This window comes from Gracilinanus agilis, chromosome X (assembly GCF_016433145.1).
Source record: "Gracilinanus agilis isolate LMUSP501 chromosome X, AgileGrace, whole genome shotgun sequence".
Classification (NCBI taxonomy): Eukaryota; Metazoa; Chordata; class Mammalia; order Didelphimorphia; family Didelphidae; genus Gracilinanus; species Gracilinanus agilis.
Genome location: NC_058136.1, coordinates 33,576,822 through 33,599,502, shown reverse-complemented (window position 1 = coordinate 33,599,502; position 22,681 = coordinate 33,576,822). Strand labels below are relative to the sequence as shown.

The following is a 22,681-nucleotide window of genomic DNA, read 5'->3' as shown; positions in this document are numbered from 1 at the left end:
TAGGAATGAATGAGAAGCAGGGTTAGAGATCTAGGAAGACACCCCAAATAAACTTATGTGATGTCAAGGAAGAGAGAATACTATTTGTAGGGAGGCAGTCAAAATTGTCATGCCACAGAAAAGTCAGGAAGAATGAGAACTGGAAAGCAAACCTTTGGTTTTGTATAGCATCAGTGAACTATTTTGAATAGTAGGTGTTCAAATTGGATAACAAGGGCTTGTGTTGAGAATGGGTAGTGAGGAAGTTGAGACATTGTGTGTCAACACCTTCAAGAAGTTTGACCGTAAAGGAAAGGGAATGGCCAAGGGCAGTAGTAGTTTGATGAGGCAGCAGGGGCAAGAGAAGGCTTTTAGGATGAGGTAGACATGGACGTATTTTGGGTAGATGGGAAGGAGCCACTGGTAAGATTCAGGACCCAGGATAATCCAGAGGAACTTAGAAGAAAGAACACCATCCACATTCAGAGAAAGAACTGTGGAAACAGAAGTGCAGAAGAAAAAACATATGATCAATTATGTAGTTCAATAGGATTGTGATTAGGGTTTTTATGTTAAAGGATCACTCTACTGCAAATATGAATAACATGGAAATAGTTTTTGAACAACAATACATATATAACCCAGTGGAACTGCTTGTCAGCTTTTGGGGGGGGAGGAATGGGGGGGGTTCATGAATCATGTAACCATGGGAAAATATTCTAAATAAAAAGAAAATAAAATTAAATTAAAAAAGAGAAAGATTCAGGAGAAAGGACCTAATTGCTGGAGCAAGATCCCAGCTGTGAATCTGAGATTGAAGAAAGAGCAGAGTTGTTAAGGGACATCAGGTCAGATCTTCTGAATGAACCAGGAAGGTGTTAAGTGTAGGCACATGCTTAGGTGGGAGAAGGAATGAGAAAAAGGATTGGAATGATTGCTTTGGGGAATGAGAGGATTCATAAGGGAGAGTAAAGAGAATGTCAAGTAGCCTGGAGGGCCATAATTCTGCACCACTGTAGTGAGCCACAAAATCAGTTTCATTTAATTAGGTTTTCATAATTTCATAGGTTGGGGGTGAGGTTATAAGCCAGGTTGATCTTACTCTTTATTCTTTGCACTTTCCTTAGCTCCATCTAACTCCGCAGAAGCAAAGGAGACAAGCTGATGACAGGTGCTCTCCTGACAGCCAGATCCCAGGTGAGCTGTGGCTCCCTCTAGCGTTGCCATGTTTTCATCACTACCAGCTGACATCTTTCCCAGAGATGGTGGGGCCAAGTGTCAGAAGCCACTTCCGCCCATTAGGAGTTGCTAGGTGATGGCTGTTGGCTGCGTTTTATGGGGGGAGAAAATGAATATCTGAAGAAAGATTTGATTAGGTTTATATTATTAAATTATTATTTATTAAGCACTTAATACAACCAGGTCCTGATTAGTATAACTAATGAATCCCCTGAAGTGGTTGCATTATTCGACTTTACACAGCAGGTTTCCATTGGGCTGGAACCAACAACCATCTTTTATATTATTATAACTTCAAGTAGTGCAAATTCGAATATGTGACTACTTTTGTGCTGAGCTTTAGAGGTACAAATTGAAAAGTAAGACAAGTCCTGCTCTCAAGGAACTCAGATTCTAATGGAGACAACACATATGAACCGTCTCAGCTGGAAATTAGCTACAAAGGTGCCATGGTCTTTTGGGTACAGTGGCAAAGTAAATAGTAATATCTCTTCTAATGTAATTCCCACTGGTCAAAATCATATCGGTTTCTGACATAGAACCATTTGACTATGCCAAGGACTTTGGTGACAACTTTCCTTTCTGGGTGCTCAATAGCTATGTCTCTAACCCCTATAGGACCAGTGGCCAGGCTGCAACTCCATGGCTATTGTTTTCCAGGATGACAGCTATGGACACTGGGCTGTAAACATTTCGATTTCTGAAGCTCCTGCGTTTAGGGTCCAAGAGTGTCTCCATCAGAATCTGAAAAGAGGTGGTAGTGGTGGTAGTGGTGGTAGTGGTAGTGGTAGTGGTTTGGCCTGTCTGGTGCATGTTGCCTCAGTTTCTCAGGGTACCTTGCTGGCCTGCCTGCTCTGCGAGTGCCATTTGGTTGGGGATGAATGAACTCTTCTCCATGGGAGTTGTCTCCCTAGATGATGGCTGTGAGAGTTGGGCTAGATGGTCTAGTGGTCTAGACGGTGCTGCCACTCCTAAGATTCTTCTCCTTATATGCTTTTTGGTGACAACTGGTTAGCAATTGTTGCTGGCAGTAATGAGGTGACATGAAATTAGATGGGCAATCCATAGAACTTGTTTTATTTCTGTTGGAACTCAGGTTCCCGGACAGCTAATGAGTGCTACTTCCCACTCTACTCTGTATCCATCTTTTCATTACTACATCTTCCCCTGCCCAGCCAGTCATGTAAAGTTGTGAGAACTCACCCTGGGCAGAGGCTGGAGATTGTCCCTGGGACAGCAGGAACCTTTTCTTTTAGGAGCTGGTGACATTTGAAGATGTGGCCATATATCTCACAGAAGAGGAATGGGGGCTACTGGACCCTGCCCAGAGGAAGCTTTACAGGGACGTGATGCTAGAGAATTATGGGAATGTGCTTTTGCTAGGTAAGTGTTCTCTCCAGTCCCACTCAGGAAATAAGACTCTACTTTTTGGTTTCCTCATTTGTTAATAACATAATGCGAAAAATGCTATAATCAACAAGCATTTGTTACGTGCCCTGCACTGAGCTAAGTGCTAAGGAAACAAGGGAAACGTTGTGTTTAGATAGTGGCATTAAGAAAATGCTTTAAGTGAACATGATAGTTGCCCTGTCTGATGTGGATTTAGAAACATCATAAAATTAAGAAACATTTGTAAAACTTAATAATTTGGTTCTTTGGTGAATCTATGATTTCATTTGTCTACATCTCCCTTCACAGACTGCAACTTTTCTACACATTAGACCCCAGGAAGTTATACAGTCTCCAGAATAATATTCATAACCGCAGAGAGAGCTTGATCTAACCATCTACATAGGAAAAAACAGTGACTAATGAATGTTTAATGTTCAAATGATGGCATGAAATTAGATGAACAATTTATAGAACTTTTTCACACACATGTATATTTATAAAATATAGATTGTTGTTCAGATGCGTCTGGTGTTTCATGACCCCATGGACTGTAGCATGCCAATACTGTCCATGGGGTTTTCTTGACAAAGATTCTGGAGTGGTTCGCTATTTCCTTCTTGAGTGGATTAAGGCAAACAGAAGTTAAGTGACTTGGCCAAGGTCACACAGCTAGGAAGTGTGTCAGGCCAGATTTGAACTCAAGAAGATGAATCTTCTTATCTTCCTGACTTCAGGCCCAGCACTCTATCCACTGAGCCACCACATAGAGTTAAGCTGTAGATATCCACATATCTAGTACATTGAACAGATACTGCAAATGGAGAGTGAGTTGGACTCAGAATTAGAAAGGAGAAAGAAACAGGGAAACTCTTTGGAACATGCTAAAGTTCCATTAATGACCTCCCCCCCCCCCCCACTGTTTTACATAAAGGTCTTTCTTAGTCTTCATAACTCTTGTCCATATTTTATCAGAAATCCTCTGTAAGCAGTTACAAGGAGCAAGTTTAAATTAAATAAATTTTAGTTATTTTCATTTTAGAAGGATTTCAGTACTATCCTGGTTACTCAAAATGGTTACATGGGCCACTTACTATGCACTGCTTGGTCACCCCACCTAAAGAAAGACATTAATGAATGCCTCGGAGAGAATGGCTAGAAAGGCACACCTGAAATACTCCAAGGTGGGGGGTGAGAGTTGGACACAGAATGTTCAAATGGGAATTTTTAGGTTCAGGGTGTCCTAAAAATATTAGGGAAGTTTTAAGCTTTAATAGCTTCAGGAGCTTAGACATTTGGGACATGATATATATTAAGAGACTAAGGCCAAGACATGGGACTTGATCAAAAGTTAGAAAATCTTAGAAACAAACAGGGTTGGGTTGGCCTGTTTCTTCAGATCCTGTCTAAGGGAAGGGGCTCAAGGTGCCTCCCCATGCAACCGAGACATCATTTTGAGACAAATGAAAGTAAATCTGACTTCACACAGCAGCAAAGTAACATATTCAACAGAATTATTAAGAATATTTCTGTGTAATCCATGACAAGTTTGAATGGGGATTTTTTGCATGATGCTATCCAGAATTGGATTTTATTTGCCACATTCAAAAGCTGCTTCTTTGGCAGATAAATCATGAACTTCTCAGGCATGGGATGTTCTAGATTGCTTGGACCAAGGTGGGGACTGGTAATACTTCTAGACCATAATAACATCCCCTCTCAGCTTTTGAAACTTGAAATGAAACAAAAAAGGGAAGTGGTTCCATGGCAATCTCTTAATGTTAGAGCTGCAATGATGCGTTCTTTTTACATATTGAGATGGTGGCAATTAAATCACTTGGTAAGACCTGGAGTCGTTTAGTGGCAGAGCTGGAATTAGAACCCAGGTCTCCAAACTCCTACACCAGTGCTCTTTTCTTTCACTATATGACATTGCCACTCTCTTCATTTAACACTCATCCCTTGCAGTCTGATGTCCATAATCATCTCTCCACTGAAACCATGAGGCAGCAAGCATTTATTCATCACTATGTTTCAGACACTGTGCCAAGTACAGGGGATACCATGAAAGGCAAAAATAGTCCCTGCTCTTAAGGAGCTTCTGTTCTAATGGGGAAGACAATACATACACCTACAAGAACATTACAGAATAGATAGATAGTTAACATTGCTGGGACTGGAAGGAAGCCACAGAAATGAAGAGGCAAAGAGGGGTGAGGGAGTACACTGTGCTAGGCACAGTGCAAATACATGGAGTCAGGAGAAAGAATATGCTGGTCGAGCAGCACTGAGTAGGTCACTATAGCTATACCGTAGACTCTGTGGAGGGGACAAAAGTGTAAGAAGACCAGGAAGTAGGGAAAGGCCAAGTAGTGAATGGCTGTGAATGGAAATAGAGGACTTTATCCTGGAGGTGTAATAGTCATTGAGGTTTACTGAGCAGAAGGGTAACATGGCCAAACCTATGTTTTGTTCATTCTTTCCAAGGTCACTAATGACTTCATTATTCAATCCAATGGCTTTATACACACATACATATAGAGAGCCAGCTCTATATTTTTGGGGGTCCTGAGTGGCGTTCATTGGTGTCGGATAGAAAAGACCAGAAACAGAAAACTGAGAACAGCCAGACTAGTGGTTAGCCCATAGCTGCTCCAACTTCATGGAGTTCTGAGTTTATTTTATACTGGTTTCAAACAAAGAACACAAAGAAAGAATCACAGCTGTGAAGGGGTCACAAATCATACAAAAACCCATTAAAGTCTAAAAAGTAGAGAGATAGGTCCAGGGTCAAAGGCCAAATTCCAGCCACCAATTAGTAGGGGGTTAATTCTGGGAGCAGAAATATATTTCATAGAGATTTTTACTAATTGAGTCCTGTCCAGGACTGCACCTGGTCAGATAAAGTCTTGTCTCTTGTCTGTCTCCGGCCTTATCTAAGTAATATATTTTTTAGAGTTCAGGCTTCTTAATTATCAAGGAGAAAAATGGTTAACTCAGTAGCTGCTGGTCTGCTTAAGGACTCAAAGCTTCCCAATAAGAATATTAAGAAAAGGTGGGGATCTTAAAAGGAGTCAAAAGAGGAGTCTCAGATTTTTACCTTAGATGGCCCATTCGGTCTGCGTCCTGACATGTGGTGCAGAAAAAAATCATACACACAGTTTTACTTGCCAATGATTTTGTAATGGGATCCAGATAAAAATATCTATTACAGACTCTGTTTCTCTAAATGGCTCCCAATAGCCTCTTGGAGGGATCAAGTTGTTTTTGGATTAACCAACCTGCTGGTACCAGAGCTTTTCAGGGCTCAGGTGACCAGGACCAAACACAAAGACTGCCTCAGCCTGGATTGGTCATGTAGGGAATCCAGATAACAGGCCCTATCCTGACCCTATTTCTCCAATTGGCTCTCTACACATACACATTTTTAATTGCTTATAGATATAAAATACTCATTTAAAAATTATATATATGCATATATATATATACATATTATTATTTTCTTCCCTTGAAGCGCTTTCCTCTTTGCTTCTCTATTGCTTTGCAGCTTCCTCGTTCTTCTGCCACTTCTCTTAGCATTTTCCAGAATCACAGACTCTCAGAATTGGAAGGGGCCTCAGAGGCCCTTAACTTACCCAGGATTACTTATACAGCCTAACAGATATGTGGAGGATTCCCGAGGACTCCCATTTCAATTCTAGGTAGTTACTATTGTTATGACAGTTTCTCTCACTTTGAGTATCGTATCAACTTCTACCCATTACTTCTGGTTCTGGCCTTTGGGGCCAAGAAGAAGTCAAATCCCTTTTCCATGTGACAGCCCTCCAAATAGATGCCTGAAGGTAACTTGTTCCTCTGAAATAGTCACTTCAGGAAGTTCCCCAGTTCTTTCTGTCCATCCTGATATAGCATGACTTCAAAGAGTCCTCACCTTCTTGGAGGCAATGTGGCATTAGGGCAAAGAGCATTTGACTTACGTAGTTGGATCTGGGTCTACCTCTTGCCTTAAACACTTTTAGCCGTGGGACTTATTAACTGAAGTGTCTCTATCCCTCAGTTTTCCTCATCTGTTAAGATGCCTGGGAGGTACTTGATAGCCTGTAAGTTTCCTTCCAACTCTATAATCTTATAATTCCTTCTTTGGATTCTCTCTGGTTTATCTATGCCCTTCCTAAAGTGAGGCACCCAGAACAGAGCGAATACTTCAGACATGATCTGACTAGACCAATAGCAGACAGCTCAGTTCTCAACTCTGTGAACCTGGGTATTGTGTCTCAGAAAATGACCTAAATTTGTATTAGCTCCTTGCTGCTAATTGATACAGACCCTCATGTCCAGACATTTTAAGACAAACTACTGTGTATTCATGCCTCACTTGCAAAGGGATGGGGTGTCACAGAATCGCCTCATTTTACAGATGAAAGCCATGAAACTTGGGTAAGATACTATTTCCTTGAGTTTCATGGCTATCATCTATAAATGAGGAGCTTGGATTCCCATTTCTCATTCTATGATCTTGATTCTTGTGACCTTTCTGCAGTTTCTGCCTTATTTCTGGCATCTGTTAAGCTTGAATTTCAGGGATGATGAAAATGCCCAATTCTTATTGCACCTTAAAACAGAGCATTTTTCTGCTACCTTGTTTCAGGTCATCAGTCTGATCATAGAGGTAAGGTGGAGGGTGGAGAAGAAGGGAAGAAAGGAATAACTTTTTATATAGCACCTGCTATGTATCAGATATTAGCTAAGAGCATTTGATATAGAAGTGGAGATAGGTTCTGCCTCTTCCCATCTCCAGTGAGTCCCTAAAGGAAAGCTTTCTATATTCTCTGGGAGACTCAGTGTCCATAAATCAGGACCTAAGAGTTGCCCAAGACAAAAAAAAAATTGTTCTTCTCTGCTCAGATCTACTTTTTGAGATTGCCCCATGCCTACCACTGTCCCCTCCACTTACTCTAGGTAGAACATTTCTGAAGCCCTTGTATTGAGGCCTGGCCCCTTCCATACAGTTTTATAAAGTTATTTCCGTGTCTATTTTTTTCACCTCTTCAAATATGCAGTGTCTGTCAACAAGCCACAAGAATTTATTAAGTGTCTACTCTATGCCAGGCACTTAAATGAGAGTCCTTGTTCTCAAAGAGCCCAACAACAGTGGGAAGATATCCGAGGTTGAGCTCTGCCATGGTTCTGTGTCCTAAAATCAAATGGCCATAATCTGCTTCCTTTCTTTTGATCAGGATTTCCAGTTTCCAAACCTGACATAATCTCTAAGCTGGAGCGAGGGGAAATCCCATGTGTGCCATTTCTACCTAGAAAGAAGATTTTAGTGATTCGTCTTGGTGAGTGAGAGGACAACAGAAACATCTATGAGAGAGTCAAGAAGAGTGAGCATTGGTGATTTAAGGGAGAGAGTGTTTTAAGTTATTGGATGGAGAGAAATCCCCAGTACCACTTCAGACTACTCATGTATTTAGATACAATAACTTCCAGGATCCTATGACTTGGATTCCAGGTTACTTTTTTATGCCATCACAACCCAGATATCCACAAAGGAATTCTTACCCACTTTTTAAGCCAATGGTACCACAATTAGTTCCATTCATGTATTTAGACCATAAAGTGATTAGCCCAAAGTCACTTAGCTGATAAATGACAGTGCCAGGATTTAAAACTAGGTTTTCTGACTCCAAATCCACTTTTTCATGGAGAAGAACAGTTACTCCCTTAATTGCCCTTCCTCCATACTCAGGCTCATCATCCTCTTTGTATTTCTATTGGTCATCATTTCCACACTCCTTCAAATTTCATCTTCAGCCAGTTCATCTTCTCAAAAGAAGCAACCCTTTTTTATCCATGTTATCCTTACCTCCCTGCCTCCTCTCCCCAAATCACAGGATTCTTATTTATCCTTCAGGTTTCTCTTGCCCTTTGTTATTCGTTCCTGAATGTTCTTATTCTCTGGCTTGCTTGTCTTATTCCCATTCCTTAGATAACGGTGACCTTGTTCCTATGTGTTTGGTTTGCGTGAGTATATGGAATGCAACAACAGTATGGTGGAAATAGGGCTAGCCCTGAGTATAAATCCTACCTTTTGTGATTCTGGGTGAGTTACTTTAACCTCCAGGTTAAATACCCAGGCCTATCCTAGGCAATTCTAATACTATAAATTAAATCCTGATTTGCTATTTTTTTGTTGTTGTTGTTGACCCTCCGCATTACAGCCTTTCTCCCCCGGAATACAACCAAAACTTCACTGGCTCATTAAATATTACTTCCTTCAATGATCTTATCCTTTAGCTTCAGGTGACTGTTCTTTTCTCCCAACAAAAGGAACAGTGAAATTGCTCTCTTCTTCATGTCATTTCAGATTATGGGATTGAGTCTGAGAACAAAGTGTCTATTCCAAAGCAAGACATTACTGAAGAAGTCAAATCACAGAGCAGTTTATTAGCAAAACTTCCAAGGGCTATTTGCCAGAAAATTCAAGAAAATTCTGACAGTGAGGCTAAATTAGAACGACTAGAAGAGGGACCAAAACTCCTTCTTTTCCAGGAGACAGATTTCAAGCAGGTGACTGATATTTATAGCAGTGGTCTTAAAGTAACAAGGGAGCATGAATGCATCAAATATGATATTAGCTCAAACTCTCTTACACAATGGAGATATCCTGTTCAGAAGAAATTCAAGAAATGTGATTCATTTCACCATCACTTCAGACAAGGTTCGAAATTATTGAGATGTAAGAGTAACCACAAGAAAGAACAAAACCGTGAGTGTAATACATGCGGGAAATCTTTTAGCAGGAATTCAAGCCTTCTTGAACATCAGAAAATTCACAGTGGAGAGAGACCCTATGAATGTAGTGAATGTGGGAGAGCTTTCAGTAGGAACTCGAGCCTTCTTGAACATCAGAGAATTCACAGTGGAGAAAAGCCCTTTAAATGTAATGAATGTGGGAAAGCCTTCAATAGGAACTCAAGCCTTATTGAGCATCAGAGAATTCACAGTGGTGAGAAACCTTATGAATGTAACGAATGTGGCAAAACCATCAGTAGAAAATCAAGCCTTATTGAGCATCAGAGAATTCACAGTGGAGAGAAACCATATAGATGCAGCAAATGTGGAAAAGCCTTCCGGGGACACTCAGACCTTTCTAAACATAAGAGAATTCATACTGGAGAAAAACCCTATCAATGTAAAGAATGTGGTAAAGCCTTTAGGATTAGATCAGGCCTTACTAACCACCATCGGATTCACACAGGAGAAAAACCTTATTCATGTGATGTGTGTGGTAAAAGCTTCAGGGCACAGTCAGACCTTATTAAGCACCAGAGTGTTCACACTGGAGCTAAACCCTATGAATGTAGGCAATGTGGGAAAGCCTTCAGAGTGAATTCAGATTTTATTAAACACCAGAGAATTCATACAGGAGAGAAACCATATGAATGTAATGAATGTGGGAAAGCCTTTCGGATCAGTTCAGGCCTTATTAGCCACCAGAGAATTCATACAGGAGAAAAACCCTATCATTGTAATGAATGTGGAAAAAGTTTTAGGCGGCACTCAGATCTTATTGAACACCAGAGAATTCACACGGGAGAAAAACCCTATGAATGTAATAAATGTGGGAAAACCTTCAGGGGGAACTCAGACCTCAGTAAACATCAGAGAATTCATACAGGAGCTAAACCCTATGGGTATAAGAAATGTGGGAAAGCCTTTCGAATTAGTCAGAGAACTCATGGAAGAAAAGTTCCATAATTGTAATGAATATGGTTATGGCTCAATGAGACATTCAGATCTTGTTAAAAATAACAGTATTAGGGTAGGTGAAAGGTATAGTAATGAAGGGGTGACAGCCTTCAAAGGGTTTTCAGATTGAATAAGCATAAAAAAAATGCATTTAGAGAAAAAAATACATGAATGTGGGAAGGTCTTGGGAATGAGCTCAAACTTTAAAGAAGAAAGGCCCATAAAAAATGCTAAAGATTTCAAGGGAGCAATCAGGCCTTATTGTACATTGAAAAGGGAGGAAGGGGAAAAATAATAAATATGGAGAAAGCAGAGCCCACAATTTATCAAAGATCAAATAATCCAGGAAATTTATAGTGCCCCAAAATGCAAAGACTGTGTGAAAGCCTGAAATGGTCAGAATGTCTTAAGCATTGGAAAATTCATAGTGGAGCAAAACCCCATTAATGTCAGCAAGCTCTTAGATTTACCATATTGATATAACCTGATTAGCTATCACAGAATTTGTCAGAGAGAAACACTGTAAGGTAATGAGTTTCAAATCTACAAAAAGATTGGAGACATCAAACAGACAATGTTTCTAATACCGCATTCTTTAATTCGCCAGGAAAACTTTCAGGAGCTCCTTAGACCTTAGTAAAATAAACATCAAGAACTTAAATGCAGCAGTAGCAGCAGCAGCAGCAAAAAATCCTCTGAAGGTACCAGGCTCAGCAAAGTCCATGAAAACCTTCGAGTTTCATGAAGGAGTAAAACCTAATGAATGAGAGAGTGAGATGAGAGGAAGTTTCACCTCATGCAGTGGACAGAAAACAACGGGTTCAAGAAAAAAGTCAGGAAGAGCCCTGACCCCCCCAGTTCTGCTTGAAATTAGCTATGATACAACTAGATGCAGCAAATGTGGGAAAGCCTCCCACACCAGGAAGCATGTACGTGGTGTGGATGGGAATAAGGTTCCCCTAAATTCCCCTCCCAGTGCCTGTCTATAGCCGTTGTAACGTAATCTGCTTTTTTATCATCTGCGTTTCCAGCAGAATGAGTTTTGCTTTAACCGCCAGAGTTAATTGACAATAGATCTCATTGTAAAGCTAGGCCAAGTGCCAACCCTGTCAAAATGTTCAGAATTTTCCTAATTGAGGCTTTTGGAGAGATTGCAATTGAACTTATAACTTTTCATCCAAAATAAACTGCCTGAAGACAAAGGGAAGGAAACCTTAGGGACTGTTGTATTCTACCTATAATTGAGCTATTCGAACTTGGTAACACTAAGTATAGGAAAATGTTCCAAGAACAACCCATCCTAATTGGAGGTGATTTGCTGCAGAAATCAACATCATTAGTAAGCAGTAAACTGAAGGCTTGTTTTATCTGTCACCCTAGGCCTGGGAAAGAATGAATCTGCTGTGGATAATTGTAGCAGTGGGTATATCAGTCTGTCAGCCCAAAGACAGTGGTAGCCTCTGAAGATCATCTCATTTCCTTTGCCATGATTCAACAAGCTAAAATTTTGGTTTCCTAAGTAGACTTCCCTCTGATAGTTGTACTTTTAACTTGGCTTTCAAGCCCTGGCATGACTCCACTACAGTGGAGAGGAGCAGATAAGACCCTGCATGACTGAGCTTTGGAGAGGAGAGGTGTTCTTCATTCTGATTTTTAGAGAGAGACTCATGTGGTTCTAAATTCGTCTGGGGACCAACTCCAGGGAGAAGAAAGAAGAAAATCTGGTTCTTTAACATGACTGATTTTCAGCTTGCCTCCTTGGAAACTACATTGAACGTCCCCTTGGATGAGGTGCTCTCTCTTGGTCGAGCAAGATCTCAAGTGGCTCCCTCCTAAGGAGCTCATTCACTCTTGTGTATTTTTTGTTATATTTTACTCAGAATAACTCTTGACTTCTGTTTGCTATCTGTTTGGATAAATGGATTTACTCCAATTATATGTGATTGTCTTTTGTGTAACTAGCATTTGATGGGAAGCCTTCAAGCCTGCAAATAGTAAATGGGTGATACCCCCCCCCCCAGGGAAGCTAGTAGCTTTGTTACTTTTTAACAATAACAACAAAAATTATTTCCTGAACTGGAAACATTCTAATTCAGTATCACCTCTCATTGGAAAACACAGTAGACCCAGGAAAAGCAAAGAAGTGGGAGATAGAGTAGTAAATGGTGTAAGCTGTCAGTTCAAGCTGTCTCTTTGTCTGTTTCATTCATTATTAACTCCTCATCCATTTTTCCTTTCCACTTTCATTCTCTGCATCCTCCTACCAGTTCCATCTTTTCCCCCCATTCAACTCTCCCATAATCTCCCTCCTCCCCAAATGACACAATGTGTGTGTAAAGATTCTTCACAAACTTTAAAGAGCTATATAAATGCTCTTGTTATTATGTCTCCTTGACTTCCATACATTCTTTTTTTTTTTTAAACCCCTTAACTTCTGTGTATTGGTTCCAAGGTGGAAGAGTGGTAAGGGTGGGCAATGGGGGTCAAGTGACTTGCCCAGGGTCACACAGCTGGGAAGTGTCTGAGGCCAGATTTGAACCTAGGACCTCCCATCTCTAGGCCTGGCTCTCAACCCACTGAGCTACCCAGCTGCCCCATTCCATACATTCTTGATGCTTTTCAGTGTTCCTCAGTCTCTTCTCTTTGTCTTTAACTCTCTGGACTCCCTCATTCTCTCATCCTCAGCTTTCTTTTTCCAATTTATATCACCTTTCTTCAAAACTTCCCCTTTTCTTGTTGGTCTGGTCTTCTTGTCGACCACCAAGATGTCCAGACCTCTATCTTGTCCTCAGAGAGGCAATGGAATGGTCTAGCCTGCTTGTGACCCTGAACTCCAGTGCTCCCAAGACATGCCCTTGGCATCTATGTTCAAGTTCCCTCCCTGCCCTCTAGTGAGTGGGTGTCTGGCCAGACTGTTAGGCCAGAGGCGGGGCCTACAGATGTGGGGAGCTTGACTCCAAATGTCCCTTCCCTTGGTCTGAGAGCAATGCCCAGCACCTCCCTTCCTTGGCCAGAGTACCATGGCCAGCCTGCTGTGCCCCTATGGGAATCCCTGTGACCTTTGGATCCAGTGTCCAAGCCTGCCCTTGTGGACTTGAGGACCTTTGCTTCCCCAACTGCTTGGGGTGTGAGTGGGTGTGGGTGGTCATGGACCCATGGGGAAGCCTTAGGAGAGAGGAAAAGAAAAGAAACTGGAGAAAAGCGTGGAGGAAGTGACCTGGCTGCCACACTTTACTAGTCACTTTGTTACTTTTGGTGCAAAAGACTATATAATAGCCTTTCATGTATATAATTACAAGGCCTTTGAAGGCAGGGACTCCTTGGTTCCTCTGTTTGTATCCCCAGCCTAGTGTTTGACACATAGTAGGGCCTACCAAAAACTTGTTTATTGACTGCTATCATGGCTTTGGTACATCAGTAAGGGGGCTCAGGTAGACCTCGAAGACCCCTTCCAATCTCTAAATATCCCAAGTCTCAAGAGAGTTGTCTAAACCTCAGAAAAAGGAAGCGACTTGACTAGGGTCACACAGTCAATAACTATCAGAAGTGGGATTTGAAACTCAAGCTTCTGGGCTTCAAGTCTAGCCCTCCACTCTCAAATGCTTCCTTTTGTGTCTTCTATAGTAAATTTAAAAGCCAGTTAGGCCACTGCAATAATCCAGGCATGCTGTGATACTTGGACTAGGGAATGGAAAGAAACTCATTTGGGAGATAGCATGAAAATGGAATATTGCAAAATGAAAAGAAAATAAACTGACTTAAAACATTTAATAAAGGAATTATGAAAATATCACTTAGCGTGGTAGCTTTTTTCCTACTAAGATTTGGCACACTAGGAGAAAAATCCAGGGCTATGTGGAATTAAAAAAAACTAACTTAATTTCTTTTCTGAGCAACACATCTGAAAGACCAAAGTTAAGGGGCAGCTGGGTGGCTCAGTGGATTGAAAGTCAGGCCCAGAGACGGGAGGTCAAATATGACCTCAGACACTTCCTAGCTGGGTGGCCCTGGGCAAGTCACTTCATCCCCATTGCCCGGTACTTACTGCTCTTCTGCTTTAGAACCAATACACAGTATTGATTCCAAGATGGAAGGTAAGGGGTTTAAAAAAATTTAAATTAATAAAGAAGAAAAAGACCAGACTTACTTGTATTGGTATAGGGAGGTTCCAGATTCAGAAACTCCCTCTGTCAATGCAAGTTGGTACCTTCCCTGCAACTTGGAGCATTTCTGAGAGGTTAAGTGACTTGCCCAGGATCACACAGCCTGTCTATTTGTCCGAGGTAGCTCAGATGTCCCTGACTTCAAGGCTGACCCTCCCCATGCTGATTCTTTTTGCTCTTTAAAATAAGATCAGAAAACAAAGCTTTAAGTGGGTACAACAAATATTTTGATAACATGTTTTAATTTTAATTCCCTGTAATAGCAAATTTAGTGGGTAGAGGAGTAGCAGAGGAGGAAGGAAAGCAATAAATAGAAAGTTCTATAGACGAAGGGGTGTGTGTGTGAGGGAATACAGTAAAGTTGAAGATGCAGGAAAAGATGAAACACGGTGATCATTTAGTCCAATTTCCCCACCAAAATATTCCTAACAGATCTAGTCTTTCAGATACTTGTGACAGAGAATTCACTTTCTCACAGGGCCATTTCATTGGTGTACATCTCTTAATTGCTAAATTTCTTCTTTATATCAAGCCAGAATGGATAATGAAAAAGGCACTGGATTTGGAATCTGAGGAATTAGGTTTGAATTTTATTATATCCCTAAATGCACTTGTCCTTTCTGGGTTTCAATTTTCTTATTTGTAAAATGAAAGGAGCAGATTAGGGGGTATCTATGGATTCTTCCAATTAGAAATCCTATTATGTTATGAGATCTGCCCTTCTGTAAATTCTGCCCATTGATCCTATGAAGCTAAACCCTCCCTCAGATCTCAACAGTTCATGTGGCACCAATGATCACGTCTACCTAGATGGCCACAAGAGCTATGTATTTGGCTCCAGTCTCTCCTGAGCTCTGGTCTTGCATCAGCAGCTCCCTGACTGCCATTTCCACTGAGTCATTTCAACCTTAGGAGGCCCCAAATGGAATTCATTATCTTCTTCAAAGCTACCACTCTTCTTCACTCTGCACAGTACAGACTTGGCAGGCACTCAAATTTGTAGCCTTCAAATTATCCTTGACTTTCTACTCTCCCTTGCCCTCCTACTTGACAAGTCCCCCTGATTCTACCTCCACACCATCTCTTGTATCCTGCCCTAGTTCAGGGGCTCATCCCGCATGGGGCCATGGCAATAGCCGGGTAATGGATCTCCCTTCCTGCTCCCAGTTTTTGCCTTCTCTAATCCATCCTACAGAAAGTTGCCAAAGTGATATTTTTAAGAATAAGGCCTGACCATGTCACTCTGATGATGCCGCTAAGATAGAATACTGTTTTCTTTTTAAAAAAACAAACAAACAAACAAAAAAAAACCAAACACCTTTACCTTCTGCCTTAGAAACAGTACTGTGTATTGGTTCCAAGGCAGAAGGGTAGTAAGGGCTAGGCAATGGGGGTGAAGTGACTTGCCCAAGGTCACACAGCTAGGAAGTGTCTGAGACTAGGTTTAAACTCAGGACCTCCCATTTCCAGGCCTGACTCTATCCACTGAGCAAACAGGCCCCAAATACTGCCTTCTTAACTTGGCATTTAGAATCCTTCATGGGGGCAGCTAGGTGGCTCAGTGGATAGAGAGCCAGGCCTGGATATGGGAGGTCCTGGGTTCAAATGTGATCTCAGATACTTCTTAGCTGTGTGACTAGCTGGGCAAGGCAGTTAACCTCTGTTGCCTAGGCCTTACCGCTCTTCTGTCTTAGAATTGGTACTAAGGCAGAAGGTAAGGGTTTTAAAAAATCATTTCAATTGGGGCAGCTGGGTAGCTCAGTGGAGTGAGAGTCAGGCCTAGAGACAGGAGGTCCTGGGTTCAAACCCGGCCTCAGCCACTTCCCAGCTGTGTGACCCTGGGCAAGTCACTTGACCCCCATTGCCCACCCTTACCAATCTTCCATCTTGTTCTCCATCTTGGTTTTGAGAGTCTCTTCCCTCCAGCTTAGACTTCAAAGGCAGGTCTAGCAGTGGCACACTTTGCAACATTTACTTTCAGTGCTGGCTTCCTTTTTCCTGTTTCCCTCTTGTCTTAGTTGTCCTCTGGTAGATGGCTTGGCCTGCCACATTCTCCGACTCAAACACCTGTCCCTTGTCAGTGGTCACTTGGGGTCCTGTCACTCCTCCCTTCTGTCCCCCAAGAGGACACTAAAGAGTGCTGTTAACAATGCTGTGTCTCCTGACATGTGGAGAATTTGGTGGTTGCTCGGTCAACGTTTACTTGAGAGTCTTGGAGGCATTTGGGGGTATATATATATATGCATTACCCCCCCCCATATTTCTTGAATGCCAGACCAGAGGCTCCTATTTTCATGATCAATATGAAAAATTCCACATTATCCAGATTTGTCAAGGGAGTTCTTTCAAAAATAAAGATCCCTTGGCCTGTCCTAACTGAACCAATATCTATTGAGCAGCTGGCACGGGCAAAGCACTGAGCTAAGGGTGCCACTATGCCAGGCTTTTAGCAGAACTCCTGTTTGCAGAAGATTTGGACTGGCCAGGACTAGTTTCACTCTTGCCAGCTTCCCATAATCACTTTGTTTCTGCACTTAGTTTGGAATTCAGCTGGCACGGAATGGGCTAAGTTGAAGACTCCAGCTGTTGTCCTCATCATTTGGGCTGACCTTAGTGGACTACCTAGCAGAGGAGGAGTTGGTGGGCCAGTTATCTTTAGCCACCAAGATGGCCTTTGAGGCTGCCTGTTTATCCCAAAGTCTGGGCTGCTGTCTGGCACCGGGACTTCCTAGGCTGTCAGCAATTTGATCTGGATTATACATGCGTTAGCATGCAAAAGCCACTTCCATCCTGGCCCTTGTGGCAAGAGAATCCTCAGACAGCGGCAACTCCCCTCCCTCCAAACATAGAAACCCGAATATACTAAAGGGGAAAACTGATCACAACTTTGGGCTGCATCCCTCTCCCCCTCCCTCCATGCTGTAATGGGCACTGAGCACCCTGGCACGCCAGTATCCACCCCGGGACCAGCCAATTAAAGACACCATTTACAGGTTTGGGGACTCCTGCTCTATTGCTTGGGGTTTGTTTATTCTGTATCCTTAAGCACCGAGCTGGGAAATGGCATCTTTAGTGGCAAGAGGATGGGGAAAGGGGGCATTTGGTCACTAGTGTAGCTGGAGAACTTGACAAACGAGGACCTCACGATGGGCACATCGCAAGAAAGGCAAGATCGCAATGGGCGGGACCGGGCAGCCCATCTGCTGGTACGCCTTTCTGGCCTCCGTCTGAGTCTCCGTGGCCACTTGGGTAGGGCACACGGGGTTTTAGCTGTCAGTAGGGAGTGGGAATCAGAGCTCGCGGCGGGTGGTTTGGGCGGAGGAAAGACCAAAGGAGCTCTCTGGCCTAGGGGCGAGCCAGAGAGTAGAATCCAGCTCGGCCCTTGAACCCCGCCTTTGCTTCTCACGCAGGCTCCTCCCCTGAGCCCCGCCCCTTCATCGCGCGCAGCTCCGGAGTACAACTCCTGTGTAGGTCTCGAGGCCTCTCCTCCGTACCTCACGAGGCTCCGCCCTTCTGTCCCCACCCAATAGTGAACGAGAGCCTAACTCTCGGTATGCCTACGCGCCGAACGAGGCTCCTCCGCCCCGCCCCGCCCCGCCCCGCCCCTACGACGCCTGCGCCGGGCACGGGTGCCGCCCCTTCACTCTGCTCCTCCCTCTCCTAGGGAGGTGTGTCGGCCAAGTCCCGCTAGTGCTGCTTCTTATTCCTCTTGCTTCTCCTTTCTTCTCTCCTTTCCGACTTTTTCTCTTCCCCCATTCGAGCCCCTCCGAAGAGCCTTATTCTGTGAACCAGGAGCTCGAGTCCTTGTTCTCACTTGGGATAAGCCTCTCTCCCGCCTCTCCTCAGTTTGCTCTTCTGTGAATTGGGGGATAAGTCTAGAGGCTTATAGACGGTAGCAACTTGCACGCTTCTCTGCAGCCCTTCAGGATTTTTAGAACTGGAAGGAAATAGCCTGATATGCCATCCAGGCAAACCTTCCCCTTCCCCTCCCCGCCCCCCAATTTTATTCAGGAGAACAGAAAAGCCTGGAGAGACAAAGAACCAGGTTGCAAAAGTGGGATTCGAATCTAGACACTCTTGATTCCAAACCACTGCTTTTTGCATTACTATACGCTACATCTGTTCCTACTCTAAGCAAAAGGTATTCCTGGATCTCCCAAGGCAGTGGTGTCATTAAAAGAGAAACAAGGATCCTTAAGCCTTAAATGATGATCCCTGGGCTCCTGCATATTGACTTAGTTGTTTTTTTTTTTTTTTTTTTTTTTTTTTTTTTTTTTAATTAAACCCTTACCTTCTGTCTTAGAATCAATACTAAGTAGAGCAGTAAGGGGCTAGGAAATGGGGGTTAAGTGACTTGCCCAGGGTCACACAGGAAGTGTCTGAGGTCAAATTTGAACCTAAGACCTCTCATCTCTGGGCCTGGCTCTGAACCCACTGAACCATCCAGCTGCCCCCTTGATTTTAGTTTTAAAATGTTATTCATGTTTTATTGTGATAAGTTGTTTTATGAAACCCACAGGCACCCCTGAATCACCCTAGATAAGGTTAGTAGGTTTGTCCTAGACCAGTGATGGTAAACTTATGGCACAGGTGCCAAAGATGGCATGCAGATTCCCTCTCTGTGGGCACGTAGCCAGCCCTGCCAACTCCTGGCCCTCCCAGAGTTCATTATTAGAAAAGCAGAGGGACTTGGGCAGAGCTGCTCCCTTCCCCATCTCTACCGTGCCTGATGGCATTTTTTCACATTCCCTGCCCCTCTGCCCAGCAGCCCAATGGGAGAGCTTTCCCCTCTTCTGTGTGGGGTAAAGAGGAGGCAGGACTCACTAGGTACTCAGTCTCTAAAAGGTTCGCCATCACTATCCTAGATTGAACAATTAACTTTCAAGTACCCGGTGATCTCAGCCTCCACAGAGTAGTAGACAATCTGATTTTTTATCTTTTTAAATTATTTTTATTTTTTAGAAAAATTTTCCATGGTTACATGATTCATGCTCTTATTTTCCCCTTCACTCCTCCAACTCCTCCCCCCCCCTCACCATAGCTGATGTGCATTTCCACTGGTTTTAACATGTATCATCTATCATATTATTGATAGTTGCATTGGTGTGCTCATTTCAAGTCTATATCCCCAATCATGTCCGAGTCAACCCATGTGTTCAAGCAGTTGTTTTTCTTCTGTGTTTCCTCTCCTGTAGTTCTTCCTCTGAATGTGAATATAGTTCTTTTTCATAGATCCCTCAGAATTGTCCTGGGTCATTGCATTGCTGCTAGTACAGAAGTCCATTACACTTGATTTTACCACAGTGTATCAGTCTCTGTGTACAATGTTCTTTTGGCTCTACTCCTTTCACTCTGCATCAATTCCTGGAGGTCTTTCCAGTTCACATGGAATTCCTCCAGTTTATTATTCCTTTGAGCACAATAGTATTCCATCACCAGCATATACCACAATTTGTTGAGCCATTCCCCAATTGAAGGGCATACCCTCATTTTGCAGTTTTTGCTACCACAAAAAGTACAACTATAAGTATTTTTGTACAAGTCTTTTTATCTATGATCTCTTTGGGGTACAAACCCAACAATGGTATGGCTGGATCAAAGGGCAGGCATTCTTTTATAGCCCTTTGAGCATAGTTCCAAATTGCCAGCCAGAATGGTTGGATCAGTTCACAACTCCACCAGCAGTGCATTAATGTCCCAATTTTGCCACATCCCCCCCAACATTCATTACTCTCCCCTCTCAGAGTTGTTTTGATTTGCATTTCTCTAATCAGGAAGGATTTAGAACTCTTTGTCATGTGCTTATTGATAGTTTTGATTTCTTTATCTGAAAATTGCCTATTCATGTCCTTTGCCCATTTATCAATTGGGGAATGGCTTGATTTTTTATACAATTGATTTAGTTCCTTGTATATTTGAGTAATTAGACCTCTGTCAGAATTTTTTGTTATAAAGATTTTTTCCCCAGTTTCCTGTTTCCCTTCTGAATTTGGTTGCATTGTTTTTGTTTGTACAAAAACTTTTTAATTTAATATAATCAAAATTATTTCTTTTATATTTTGTAATTTTTTCTAACTCTTGCTTGGTTTTAAAATCTTTCCTTTCCCAGAGATCTGACAAGTATCTGTGCTCACTGGGTTCAATCTAATTTTAAACACTCTTTTGCCATATAAGTTTCTCCCATTGTATCTAGGCCTCTCTCAGTCCCTGGCTGCAATCCTCCTTCCCTAGCCTCCATGAAAGCCAATCAGTTGTCCTTCCTTTCCTTTATTCCATGTTTTCTTCAGTTTGTTGGAAAGTCCCAGGGTGGAGATTCCCACTCTTTGTGGTGTGTTTTCCCAGAAAGTGTCCCCTAGAGCTTGATTCTGTGTGGCAGCCATAAGAACTCTGTCTCCCTTGTCCTGATTAAAGACTTGTTTTTTGGTATCTACTTTGGTGGTTCTGTGTTTTTCCAAGTTGACATATTTGGAGGCACCAGAGAGATTCCAAGTTGTTGCTGCCCATCAGCTAAAGTGACTCCAGACATGTGATGTCCACAGGAACCCATGGAGTTCCAATCCAGTCTCAACATGGCAGGTTGGCTGGGTGAATGAAACTCTGGATGACAAACTCTTGGGTTTGGCAGACTGAACCACTTAGGAATTCGTTTAACTATAGACAGTCACAGAGATGTGCCAGCTCCAGCAAGTTCTATGGAGAGGACTGCTGCTGGATATGGCCTTGAATTGTGGACAACGTTCCTAGAGGTGTTGAGAAAATTGGCAAAAGTTCCCTAAATCGGAACTTTTTTTTTTTTTTTGCCTAACTGGAGTTCATTTCAGCCTGGAGTTGCAACCTCCACACTCATTTGTGCGTATGTGTTTGGTTTGGTGGACATGCCTTTGGTTGTATGTATGTGAGTGAAGTAAGGTAGCTGTGGGCTCTCCCCACCCTTAGGCTATGGGCAGTAGGAGAGTGAATGACATGGTACAGAGGAAAGATGCAAAAAGCAGTGGGAAAGAATCAGTTTGGACAGTTGGAGTTGAGGTTCCTAAACCCCAATGTGTCTGGGAACTGCTTGGGAGCAATTAAAATGGAGGAAAGTTCCTCTTAGCATGAAATGCTATAACTTGAGGGTTTCTGTGATATTGGTTGTAAGATTTATAGAAAAAAGTTTCTCATGGAAATTATAGAACGGAAGTTCTGGTTTGTTCTGGGTTTTGTCTATGTTGTCTTTCTAATGTGCTTCTTAGATGGAGGTTTCCCTATAATAACCTTAAATTCTTGTAATTTCGATGGTAGCCACTAATGATTGAAATCATCCTAACTATTGATTCCTCCAAAGCTGAGAGTATAGAACTTGTGATCCCGCTATCAGAATCTCTAGCAGGAGCCAAAGGAAAGGCCCAGGATCCATGACATTATATTTTAGTGTTTGCCTTTACAGTTTTTGGCATGGTGAATGGGGAAAATATTGTCTATCAATGGCAGTTAATAGTTTTAATGATACCAGAAATGAGATACATCTTTATTTTGGCTATTAACTCTTCTGATTTGAATGCTATAATTTCAAATTTGGGACAGTTATTACTTATTCTGTCTACAGAACATAGAGCTTTCCTGATTGACATCTGTGTATTCTAGAATATAAGAACAGCTCAAGTTCCTCTTAGAAGCAGCTTCTGCCTTAGAACAAAAGAGAAATGTTTGGGGCCTACCTGATGCAAATGAAATCTTTTTTTTGGAGCCACAAGTTAGAGTGGAGTTAAAACAGAACTCATTTCCCCATTCCCCTCTGTCCATCTGCAATAAAGAAAAATTTTTAAGCAAAAATAATAATAATAATAATAATAATGAAGAAAACTCATTTAGAATCCCTGTACCTCTGTTATCTCAGTCATTTTTAGGGATGTCCATGTTTGTTGAAGAAACTTGGGAAGAGATGTTACTGGAAACACCAAGCTTAAGTGTCCATAAATGAAATAGGTGTTTGAGGGGTCAGAAGGGGATATTCTAGACTCAAAACACATGGGGAGAATTGACCCAGTCAAGCTTGATTAACCCCAAAGTCCTTCAATCTCCACCTTCTCCTGTATCTCTGTATCTAATTGGTTTGTGGGGAGGAGGTGTGGGCAGGTTCCTCCTGAATCACCTGTGGCTGAGAAAGGGCAGATCCAAGT

At 42.3% G+C, this 22,681-nt stretch overlaps 1 protein-coding gene across 1 annotated transcript in view; it reads left to right on the top strand.

Moving 5' to 3' along the window:
- The window catches only part of LOC123253629 (zinc finger protein 208-like), a 274,976-nt gene that overhangs the window by 50,724 nt on the left and 201,571 nt on the right, over positions 1 to 22,681 (top strand). The window contains exon 3 of the mRNA XM_044682794.1: positions 9,368 to 10,336. Coding sequence (XP_044538729.1) covers positions 9,368 to 10,336 — 969 coding nt within the window. The remainder of the gene's footprint in view (positions 1 to 9,367; positions 10,337 to 22,681) is intronic.